General features: G+C 38.6%; 2 protein-coding genes across 11 annotated transcripts in view; one reads left to right on the forward strand and one right to left on the reverse strand.

Moving 5' to 3' along the window:
* Positions 1-577, reverse strand: part of LOC117995551 (uncharacterized) — a 31,863-nt gene extending 31,286 nt beyond the window's left edge. Inside the window, exon 1 of one of the 4 annotated variants that reach the window (XM_069508928.1) lies at positions 497-577. The gene's annotated coding sequence lies outside the window, so the exon portion shown is untranslated. Of the gene's footprint in view, positions 1-271; positions 291-313; positions 453-496 lie in introns of those variants that run through there. The other 3 variants (XM_034983547.2, XM_069508926.1, XM_069508927.1) reach the window with 3 other exon arrangements.
* Positions 566-12,742, forward strand: part of ClC-c (chloride channel protein 3) — a 31,111-nt gene continuing 18,934 nt past the window's right edge. The window contains exons 1-5 of one of the 7 annotated variants that reach the window (XM_069508909.1): positions 3,313-3,589; positions 5,038-5,115; positions 9,449-9,596; positions 9,676-9,835; positions 10,875-10,907. In XM_069508909.1, the coding sequence (XP_069365010.1) occupies positions 9,591-9,596; positions 9,676-9,835; positions 10,875-10,907 (199 nt within the window). In that variant the 5' untranslated portion in view covers positions 3,313-3,589; positions 5,038-5,115; positions 9,449-9,590. Of the gene's footprint in view, positions 581-3,311; positions 3,590-5,037; positions 5,116-8,039; positions 8,194-9,448; positions 9,597-9,675; positions 9,836-10,874; positions 10,908-12,742 lie in introns of those variants that run through there. The other 6 variants (XM_069508907.1, XM_069508912.1, XM_069508906.1 and 3 more) reach the window with 6 other exon arrangements.

The following is a 12,742-nucleotide window of genomic DNA, read 5'->3' on the forward strand; positions in this document are numbered from 1 at the left end:
ATCGTCAATGTATTGAAATAGGTAGCTACTAACGATGGCGGTGTAGTTGCAACCGTCTCTACAAATGATCTCTATCTACGCATATTTCAATGACGGTGTATAGGATTGAGGTCCTGTAGTTTATTCGATCAGCCCAACCAACTCAAAATTATCTAAGTAGGTACCTACTTAGTTTTACGTGGGTAAATTTCTGCCTTGTTTTTACATAAACAAAGTCGAAATAAATGAAGGATCTACCAACGAATAAGATCAAAATTGGATAGGTACCTACCTTTTTTTCAAAATATCAATTTTTGAATTAATAGATACCTACTTATCTACTTATAAAAAAGCCGGTTCAATTTTGGAAATCACACAAAACTCGTCCTAAATCTACACTGATACGGATAGGTGTGCTTAGTCGCGCGTCGGACAGCCAGTGGGTACAAAGGCGATTTCCTGTGGCTATCTATTAGGAGTCAATAAGCTAAATTGTACGGCTTCTAGTTCCACTCACCACGGTCGTTTCACGAGTAACACACTGGTACAACTACACGGCCGCTCGCCGCAAGGCTTCTTTACAAACTGGAATTGGATAGTGGTAAGTGCCAAGTGGATCTAGTAACCAGTTGCTCGGTGTGTTCGGTTCATTAATTAAAGAGACTTTTTCTCTTAGGTACTTTTCATTGGTATCTAAGACATATTATTATGTTTACATAGAGTTTCTGAAAGAGACGGTTTGGGAGTTCGATTTTGACATTACTGTGGTGGTGGGTAGCGTGCCCTAATTGCGACATACAATCGATTGCATTTGTTTAGGGCCAGCGCAAACAGACGGAGTATGAAGTGGGTGCTCCTGAATTACCTGATGTGCATAGAGGAGCATACGCTGAAGCTTGCGTTAGTTTGATGAGTAGGTACAGAACTCTAGATAGTAGTAGGTAGTGTGTGTAGGTACAAAAGAAGGTAGAAAAGGTATTGGACAGAAAGACAGAAAAGTGGATTCTCTATTATAATTGCAAGTGAAAAACGCAATTTGACTGAACCCAGGAGAATTACCGGAACACTGCTCTAAGTAGGTACCTAAGTACTTCAGCGAAAGCTCACCAGCTAATAAAAAAAATTAAGAAAGGAATTACGAAACTATCATCGTAAAAAAAAAAGTAGCTAACATCTAAATATGCATGCAATCACACACTCCCACTTACACACACACACACACACACTTACACACACGCACACACACACACAAAGCATACACACACTGTTGTAATTTTATTATTGTATATACCTACATTTATTCTAAATCTAATCTGTTAAAATAGTTTTAATTATAATTTTAAGTAATCTCTATTGGCCTTCTGTTATACCTAGATTTAAATTTAAATAATAATTATGTATTTACGCTGTTGATTACTTTCAAATAAACAAAATAAAATAAAATTGGGAACTGCTTGGTGGTCACTCTAGGTGTATTATGGTGAATTTCGCTAGGTATAGTTTAATAAGATCCGGTTCATCAATCATATTATGTAGGTAGGTAGGTAGGTAAGTCTCATCTCACGGTTTCAGGAGTGGACTGAAAACCGAAGGTTCGGCGGTTCAAACCCCGCCCATTGCACTATTGTCGTACCTACCCCCTGAGTGGAATACAAGCTAGGACGCTTAGTTGAAGGAGAAAGGGGAATATTAGTTGTTTAACATGGCTAATATTCTTTTTTTAAAACAGCAGATGTAGGAAACTAAATTGAGAAATTGAGAAGAACTTCAAAGAATCGATCGCTTTTTGTCATTATTGCTCTATGATAACACAAGACCTCACAATGGTCGATAAGCTGTTAACATTACAAGACCTGTTAGAAAAGAAACCATATTACTACTAATGTTAGCCTTCGTATTAGCCAGACCTAGCCCCAACCGGTTCCCATTTTTCCGCAATTTGGACAATTTCCAGCAAGACAACTTTGTGGTCAAGAAATGGTACAAAATGCCTTCGTAGACTGCAACTCCAGATGCCCAAACTTCTATGGCAATCGCATAATTTTTGACCTTCCCTCCAGAAGACATGATTTTGAGTTTAACTAGGTAGGTACCTATCCGTAGTTCATGGGCTGAGTTCATGGGCCTTGGATGTTAACCATAGAACTTGCCTATATTTTGGCTTGTTCTTTCTATTAATTTTATTATTATAATTTATTTTTGCCTTAAAAGGGCTAGAACCGTAGGCTAGAATCCAGAGCAATAGATCCTTAAAAAATATATTTTGACATTGAAACAATATGATCAAATCAGTCAGTGTGACTATTTGTAGTAAATTTCTACCATTTAGGTAGATTTGACTACCTACCTACCATAAGATTTTCAAAAATAAATAAAAATCGATGATTTAATAAGACGTACAACTATGTAGTTAGTTCTATAATAATATTTTTTGAAGGCAGTGCCAACCACCACACGGATGGCAGCGCTGTGTGCCTTGTTAATGTCATTGGCACCGATTCCGTTGTCTTTCTCATAACTAAATTTAGAGTATCTGCATCCTTTTCTTTTTAACAATGCTAAAAAGGGACAGAACATGAACTTTTACATTTTAAAGACTCTAAATTTTAGTGCACGCTACAAATTTAAACAGTAGGCTCGCGACTGTGCGCTAACCACCATCTAAAAATTAAATTTAAAACTGTCAAACTGCGTCTGTCCTTTTCAAATTACATAGTAAGAAGAGTATGCGAATACTCTAAAATTAAGTTGTGCTCAAAATCAGTACCATGTCATGCTAAATATGATAGGGATGGCCTATGTGATTTCAATTTAGAGTAAAACAAAGTTGTCTGAATTTTATTTTTAAATGGGGAAAGAAATCTCGTCATGGCTTATTGTTCTTCTAAAATTATTTAGTTTAATTATCAGAGAAAAGAAATCCTGTCTTGGCCTATTGTTCTTCTAAACATTTTTATTTTAATCAAAGATTTAGCGCTTTTTTAACAAAATTAGTAACTAGTTACATCTATGCATTAATTTCTAGTTTAATTTAGTATAATTCTTGAAAAAGAGTTATCAACACTGGTCATGGTAGACTATTTATTTTCACGCTGGTCACAATGAAATGAAATGTCAAATGACTTATGACAATGGCAATCACAAATCATCACTTACTACAATGCAATGACAGGTACATTGAGACGCATTCACCAAGAATGGCCGATACACGCTTACTATTGGCTGCAATGCATTGTTGCAACCCAAATACCATAATTTCAGCCAATAACAACAATTGCGATTGTAATAATGATTGATGCAGGTTTTCCGCAATCGAACTACAATTGCTTTCATTTACGAAACAAAAATTATTTAGAGATAAATAATTATAAAAAGACGAAAGCAATGTTCCTTTGCCGAAAGAATTATACGTTTTGAAGAGAAAGCAAAAGAAAAGAAGAAGGAGAACAAATTATTTACAACTTGATTTTTATTCTAATATATAATAATAAGATATAATAATTTACGTCGTAAAATTTCCGCTCAATTTCTGTGCGTGTCAGTGCCGTGGTTAAATTCGAAACAAGCCGCCTGTGCAGCTGGTGTATCTAAAATGTCTACAAATAACTAGGTTAGTGCATCAAGTTTCCATCCTATTTTAGTCAATTATAATATTCGCAGCCACTGCAGAGCCACATAGTTACATGACCCAGAAACTTTCCAGCCTGGTTTCATATTTAATATTCTGTACGGATATTTGACAGCTACTTTTCTAAGGTCACAGTCACAGGCTCAATCAGCTGTAGCCACTATAAAAACAGAAAATTTAGAAACGCCCCCTATATTCTAATCTTAAAGAAGCTTTATTGCATACATGCCTTGTAAGAATCATAAAGACAAGTGTGCGAAAAGCTGAAATAATTAGAGGCGATAGTTTTATATAAATAATGAATGATGCCTCCAGCTTCGTCTGCGAGGATTTAGGTTTTTGAAAATCCTGTGGGAACTGTTTAAGATCTTGGCATATTTTTTTTTTAATAAAAAGAATATTAGCCAGGTTTATCATATTGCTAACTAACTACTAATATTCCCCTTTCCCCCCAATGGAGCGTAAAGCTTGTGCTAGGAGTTGGTACGATAATGGTGCAACAGGTGGGGTTTGAACCGGCCATCTTTCAGTTTCAAGTCTGCTCCTTTATCCGTTGAGCTTCTTCTTCATTCTGGGCTGGTTTCCGCACTTAATTGTTTCCGTCTGTTGTGCGTATCCGTTGAGCTATCGAGGCTCTAAAATGTATCCTATATCCTCCAAGATGCAAGTTATCTCTGCACAAAATAGTCAATGCCCTCATTGATGTGGATTTAGGGTTTTTAAGAATCCGGTGGGGACTCTTTGATTTTCTGGGACAAAAATTCCATCTCCGAGATGCAGACTATCTCTGTATCTAGTTACATCAAAATTAGTTAAAGTGATGGGCCATGGAAAGCTAGCAGACAGACATACTTTCGCAGCCAAGAATATAATATTAGTATAGAATAAGGAAAAGTAAGCGTCTCTGAGCCCATATGTTTTAGATAGGTATAAGTAAACCAACAGCCTTCACAAACAAACTTCATCATCATCATCATGATCAACTCGCTCACTACAGAGCACGGGTCTCCTCTCAGAGTGAGAAGGGTTTGGCCATAGTCTACCACGCTGGCCATGTGCGAATTGGTAGACTTCACACACCTTTGAGAACATTATGGAGAACTTTCAGGCATGCAGGTTCCTCACGATGTTTTTCTTCACCGTTAAAGCAAGTGATATTTAATTAATTAAAATGCACATAACTCCCTCAAACCCCCAACCTCCGATAAGAAGGTGGACGTCCTAACCACTAGGCTATCGCTGCTTACGAACAAACTTATAATAATGCAATTCCAAACAAAAGGTATCTAAGGGAAGAATCTACTATTTGAGGTGTTAGATTAATTTAACCAGATAACTATTTATGTTTGTTCCCTATAGGTATAGAATTCTCAGTGGTCGAACTCTGACTTACATTTGACAGGTTTTACATGACAATTTTTTCCTTACAGAAACATAGAATGGAGCGCTTTCCTCTGAAATCTTCAGTATCGAAAATGGGTACAACATATCAATCAGTCTACAAAAAGGTAAGGGAGCAGGAATATTGCCTGTAATTATTACATTGAGTCTCGAAAGCTTATAGCTCAACAGTTAAAGGAGCGGACTGAAATCCAACAGCCAGCCAGTTCAAACCCTACCCGTTTCTCTTTTGTCGTACCTACTCCTGGCACAAGCTTTACCCTTAGTTGGAGGGGACAGTAGAATATCAGTCAGCATGATAAACTTGGCTAATATTCTGTAAAAAAAATATATTATCTTACAAATTCAATAATTGACAATCAAAAAGTGTACACTGTACTGTGATACCCATCCATATCCATATTAATATTGTAAATGCGAAAGTGTGTCTGTCTGTTCAACCGATTTTGACGAAATTTGGTACAGATATAGCTTTCATCCCGGGGAAGGATATAGGCTACTTTTTACGCTGGAAAATCAAAGAGTTCCCACGGGATTTTTAAAAGCCTAACTCCACGCGGACGAAGTCGCAGGCAACATCTAGTTTTAACTGACTGACTAATATTCCCCTTTCCCCTCCAATTAAGCGTAAAGCTTGTGCTAGGAGTAGGTACGACAATAGTGCAACGGGTGGGATTCGAACCGGCCACCTTTCGGTTTTCAGTCCGCTCCTTTAACAGTTGAGCTATCTATACTCCTCGGCTTTGAGTTTGCAAAGCTACTACAGATGTGTGACATATTCTCTGAAACTTATCTACATCCGTGGATTATAGGTACCTATTCCATCCATGTTCGAGTGAATACATTGTATGTATATTCTCCAGTTGAATAATACAGCTAACTACTCGTATTGTGATTCAATCATTGTGAATGATTGTTGAATTCAAATGCAGGTCAAATGTAAAGCGGTCAAATGTTCTGATGCTAAGTTGATGTATAAATCCTAATCACTATTTAAGACAATCTCTGCCCAAAAGATTTTTGGCAATACTATGTTTTATGTAAAAAAGGGATGGTAGCCTAGTAACCACAACGTCAGTATCCTGGTCGGCGGGTCTGAGGTTTGATTTCGGGCACGCACCTTTAACTGTTGAGAGTTTTAAGCAATAAAGTATTACTTGCCTTCTTGGTGAAGGAAAACAAGCATGCCTAGATCTCTGTGATGTTCCTGAAGGTGTGTGAAGTCTGCCAATATGCACTTGGCTAGGGACAGGAGTGGAAAAGGCGGGTAGAGAAGTGCGAGGGGTGCAACGGATCGACGTGATTTTTTGCATAAATATAGTTAAAGACCTGGACAGTGACATAGGTTATCCCGGAAAATCAGAGTGCACACGGAATTTTTAAAAACCTAAATCGTAGACGAAGTCGCGGGCATCAGCTAGTATTATAACATAAGAGTTCCTTTTAAAAATATATGTAAAATGTATACCTAAAATTCGTTCTTACTAAGTACCAGTAAGTAAAACAAATTATAAGGTTGCTTGGTAGAGCTCGCTAATAAGCGATAAGGCTGCCTTTTGTTGATACTTTGGCTTGTTTTCTGTTATTTTTGAAGTGAAAACTTCTTTAGTATTGTTGTAATTTAAAACTCAGTAGGTCTATCGGAAAAGCGATACACGTATTTTGTTTCTCAGAAAATAAGTAAGGTCTGGCGGTTCCGGGCTCTAGAAGTTATTTCTCAATGAAGAGGTTTCCAGGCAACGTTCGAGAAAATTTTCATAGATGGCGCTGAATTTTACAACCACTAAAGATGAAAAATAATACCTATATCTATAATATGATCTATGCTTTAATGTGTGGCGGTTGCCACAATAGAAACTAGATGGCGCTGTTCAATCGATGACATAGTCCCGAACAAATGTACCGCCGACAGTACTCGCAATAACAGAGTTTTCTGCAATCTGGACTATATATAGAAGTTTCAAGACATAACCTTCGGCCCAGCTGGCGCTACCGAGCACAACCAACCGCTCGGTGGGAGATCTCCCCTTTGGTACGGTCGAGCCTGCACACCGCTCCCGTACATTGGTGACCCCGACGTGATCAAGAATGGTCGCACACCTCAACAACCGACGAAATCAAGAATGGTCGCACACTACAACAGCCGACGTCATCGAAGATAAATCGCACACCGCCGCACTCCGCACTGGCGCATACGTGATCAAGGGTGATCGCATACATCGCAACACCTTTGGATCACACACCGCAAGCCCGACGTCTCCTCCAAACTCCAAGTCTACAAGCAGCAACAGCAAGCACATCGAGGCCTGTAAGACGGATGTAGCCACAGCTTCGGGGCACAATGGCCCTGCACTCCATCACCAGCTACAAGCGTCCTGGTCTACCGCTTCTCTGGTTGGTTAGCAGCCATTGCCCTTCCTTCACACGCCTTCACGCTACAACGCCACCTCTCTTCACTGCTTCACACTACGCGTTCGTCTCGGAGGGGAGTGATGTGGCGGTTGCCACAATAGAAACTAGATGGCGCTGTTCAATCGATGACATAGTCCCGAACAAATGTACCGCCGACAGTACTCGCAATAACAGAGTTTTCTGCAATCTGGACTATATATAGAAGTTTCAAGACATAACCGTCGGCCCAGCTGGCGCTGAGATCTCCCCTTTGGTACGGTCGAGCCTGCACACCGCTCCCGTACAAATGTTTAGGTCGTGTCAATCAATGACATAGATGAAGAGTAAGAGCTAGCGTGCACTGCAATTTTCCTTACGTTTCTTCCCCACAAAATCTGTGAACTATAATAGAAGTAATCAATTAATTTCGCATCCGATTAAAAATTTAAAAATTTAAAGCATAAATGATATAGATATAGGTATTATCTTTAATGTTGGAAGTTTTCAGCGCCATGTATGAAAATTTTCTCGAACGTTGCCTCATTCTTTCATACAATGTTCCTTCGTCTGCGTGGTCGGCGCCCGCTAGGTCGTCGGTCTGTGGCAGAATATACACCGCGATATTGATTTTTCCTCCCCCTTCCGGTATATATCCCCCGGTAACTACGGTACGGACTACCGTGCATCTCAGAAATTAGATTACTATACTAACAAATCTTTACCAATCGTCAAATACGTGTGTGTTTCATACAGTTCTATTGTGAACCGGAGGAATTCGCTGTGATGTTTGAAATGTGAGTGAGTACTTAATGTATCGGTTACTATAACAACCACAATTCATGCGAATGCATTTTTCTTATGTAGTTTGTGACGGCCTACGACATACTCCGCTTTACGTACCTTTCAAAGTCCAATGCACTGTCTATTTAATTCTTACCTCCGTAACTGTTGGCAGACCCATCTCTTATGTGAATATACTTTAACTAGCTTATGCCCGCGACTTCGTCCGCGTGGACTACTCAAATTTTAAACCCCTATTTTACACCCTTAGGTTTGATCTATAACTATGAGATTTTAACATGAGCCTAATAAAATATGTCATACTGCTAATTGCAAAAATATTCACTACAAAACTTCTTTATAGACACTTCAAAACTGACAGACTTTCATACAAACTTCAAACCCCTATTTTACCCCTTTAGGGGTTGAATTTTGAAAAATCCTTTCTTAGCGGACGCCTACGTTATAATAGCTATCTGCATGCCGAATTTCAGTGTGATCCGTCCAGTAGTTTGAGCTGTGCGTTGATAGATCAGTCAGTCAGTAAGTCAGTCTCCTTTTCCTTTTATTAACCGACTTCAAAAAAGGAGGAGGTTCTCAATTCGTCGGAATCTTTTATATTTCGATTATTGACAACCCACTACCATCCATTACTATATACTTTTCCAATACTAGATAGTTATTATGTATTTATTGACCGTATTTCTGTAATTAGCATCCAAGAAACGTATTGTAATATTTTTCCGTTGATTTTCCTGTAACAAATAAAATAAAATAAAAAATGTTGCACTAAGTGTCTCTTATACTAGTCTCTACCACCGGTTCAGAGTGCAGAAAAGCCGACTAGAAACTTAGCAGTTGCTCTTTTCAAATACTTACACTAATACCCAATGTATAAACATGCTGTATTAGTGCTTAACATTAGTGTTTGTGCCAGTGCAGTGAATAAAAGTCGATCCTATTTACTTAGCGGCAAGTCAATACGACAGCTACGACAAGTGATTCGTGACAAATTGTACCGGCAAGTGAAAACACGTGTATCGATTTAAACTTATTTCGTTATTTAACGACATAATATTATATTGTAGATAGTGGCAGTTGCGTAAGTCGTGACCGCGACTCGTGCAACTGAGTCGAAATATCGACAAATCAAAGTCATCAAATTAATCGTGGTTTATACCCACCCGTTACCTAAAATATAATACGTGTATCGTTGTTTGTCTACGTATTTAGATTATATTTTCTTAATCTTTTTCGTGATTATGGCAGTGGCAAGGTGGAATTGCAAAACGACTATAAAAATCCAGGAATATCGAACAGTCCACACTCCACACTGTGCAGAATCAGGCGGCGGCGTTCTATTTCGAATGTCTAATTCCAACGTGTAGACGGTTACTTCTCACGTGTCACTATGCAGGTTGGTACTAAGTGATTAGTACTAATGACAACTACTAAGCCCGTGTAAACAAGGCACTGTTCATATTGGGTTGTTTCAGGGTACAGGTGCAAGCAACGGACGCGGCGGCCACATGGCGGAGGACGACATGGTAGAGATCGCGCCGGGCCCGCAGTGCGCGCCGGACACCACGCCCACCAGCCACGGCACCTTCCAGCTGTACGAGCACAGCGGCCGCAACAGCAACGCCAGTGCCAACTGTGAGTTTGTAACGCCAATACTGTTCCTTCTACTTGCAGTATGATCCGTGTATAGTACGCGACAGGTCGAGATGACAATCGGGTCCCTCGCACCGGGCTAGCGCAGGGGCTGTGTGGGTATGCGATTGCCATCTCGACTGACACACTTATAAGACCACAGCGTTTACCACTGCGCCAGGGAGCTCGTATATCAACTTCTTTCCGGGGATAGAGTATAGGTACCTATAAACACGCCCAGTTCAGATAAGAAATCGGTAATAATCTCCGCCGGATATAATATTGCCGATCGCGGTATCGGAAATTCTAGGGATGAGGCATTGACTTATATATTACTTCGTATGGACAGGGCTATTGAACAAACAAAATGGCACCGACTGTAGCACCAATGCAACCTCAGTGACGTCTGGATTTCAAACGGGTCGTTCATTAGTATCATCTAAGAAGTGGCGCTGATTTATTTGGTTCATAAACTGTCAAAATTTTTGTTCGCTTGACCATATCTTGTCATTATATCGATGGGATGAGGTCATATTATAGTAGGTACCTAGAATTATGACTTGGTCACGGTAATATCTTGGTACTCCTATAACAAAAATAAATTTGTTTTGCTTTCTTCCAGTCTTCTCAATACCGTATTAAATTACGACAAATCATCACTGTCATTGCGCCTTTAATACAAAACTAGCTTTTCCCCGCGATTGCGGCTGCGTAGATTTAGATGTTTTAAAATCTCGTTCGATCTTCTTTCAGTGCTCCTTTATTATTAATCTGAATCTCTAATTCCCTATAGTTCTCTCTTTATTCAACCAACTCCCTTCGGTGGTGTTCCTAATAGATTACAACATGGGGTTATTCAAGGGGCGGATCAACAAATTCCTGAAAAGCTGGCAACGCATTGGCAGTTCTTCTGGTGTTGCAAATGTTCATGGGCGACGGTAATCACTTAACATAAGGTGACCCGCCTGCTCGTTTTCTCGCCATTAATATTAAAAAAAATACACATCCAAAGAGCTTAACAAGTATTATTTCTGTTTTTAAGCATACATCGCTCAGTACTTCAACTCTGCAGCCGGTAAGGGCCATCGGGAATGCGTTAGTGGTTCACATTTCTTATCGATTATCTAATAACTGTGCTTATTACGTTGTACTCAATCTCTAAACTAAAATTTGGTAACTCTAAAATACACGGAGAGAGCTCTGCTTGAAGTTTTTCTACGTGACCAAATCAGAAAAGAGGAAATCCGTAGGGGAACCAGAATAACCGATATAACTTAACGGATTGGGAAGCTATAAAGTGGAATATAGGCAGGATAGATGTCCGACCCCCTAGGTCCTAGAATGGCGACCTCGCACCAGAAAGCCCAGTGTTGAAAGATCCCGCACTAGGTGGACAGACGACATCAAACGAGTTGCAGGGAGCCGCTGGATTCAGATGGCACAAGACCGTAGCGTGTGGAAGCACAAGAAACCATGTCCAGCAGTAGACGTCTGTCAGTTGATAATGATGATGATAAACATAGTGCTAACCTTTTCATATTGTTCTCTGCAGAAAAGGATAACATTATTTTAGGTCCCGTCAATTTAGTTTAGAGAATGTGTCCAACCGAATTAGCACCTATGTAGCTACGAGTACATTAGCTTTCATTGTTAGATTATACATGCATAATTAGCTTCAGCGTATTAACAAAAATCAGTATAAAATAATGAAACTTTTTTCTTATAGCCAAAAATCTAGAGTTCTGCGTTCAGCGTTCATAACCTTTAAGGCGAGTCACCGAGGCTAAGCGGAAAAAACTGGTTTGCTAGATCAAATGTTTTAGGTATTTACTATTAAATAATGGCCTTGTTAAAAATATACAATAAACCTAAAGACATTGTCTAAAGAATGTGCTACTTTGATATACACTAGGAAGTACTTCACTCGATCAAATAAAATCTTGAAATAAGCCGAAATAAAAGTCTAAAACGAATTGTTTAATACTAAAATTTCTGACTTGGCAAATAATTTTTATATGGAAATATTTGTCTTTAAGTACTACAGAGAACCTGCTAAATTTTGGTTTTCAACAGGACTTCTATAATTTATTAAATTCAAATTTAACGTTTGAAACACAGAATTTGAACGTTGCCAAGCGGTTAACTTTAAAGCCGCGCTGCCCGCCTCGGTGACTCGCCTTAAGACGAACATGTTTGGATATATGGAGTATCGTTCGAATCCTTATATGATTCCGAGTGACATTGGCTCTATTTTTTTTAATCAATATGCTGGCTGTATGGTGCTATTTTCAAATGTGAAAAGTCTTTGAGCTTTTTGGTAGAGCAGTCGTATTTTTTTTTAAATTACGACTTGTATCTTTTTTTTTGAATAATGAAGCATCAGTGCGCGTTATTGTAAAAACACGTGTACGTACCTATTTTTTTATTTTTTATTTTATTTGTTTTTTGCAATCAACAGCGATATATACAATATAATTTTACATAATAACAGACTGAAAATAAGGCCAAATAGGATTACAATTTTTTACAGATTACTTAAATAGATATTAAATATAAATTTATAACAGTACGTTTGATAATTTAAACAAGCTTTACAATAATATAATAATATGAAAATATAAAAGTCAATTAACTAGTAAAAATACCTAGTAGGTGATTCACAACATATATGTACGATGTAACGTGTGTGTTTGTGTGTGGGAGAGAGAGTATGCGTGAGTGCGTGCTTGTGGGTTATGATATTATGCGGATTTATCTACTATTATAGATACTAGTATAATTATTATCAGTTACATATTATTATTTTTCCGATGCAGTTTAATTATTTCCTTTTTTAATTGCATTTTGGACAGGTGAAAAAGGTCGAAGTCTGAGTAAATTTCATTATAGGTTCGCGCCAGGCGTAAAATT

The sequence above is a fragment of the Maniola hyperantus genome, chromosome Z, assembly GCF_902806685.2.
Source record: "Maniola hyperantus chromosome Z, iAphHyp1.2, whole genome shotgun sequence".
In the NCBI taxonomy this organism is placed as follows: domain Eukaryota; kingdom Metazoa; phylum Arthropoda; class Insecta; order Lepidoptera; family Nymphalidae; genus Maniola; species Maniola hyperantus.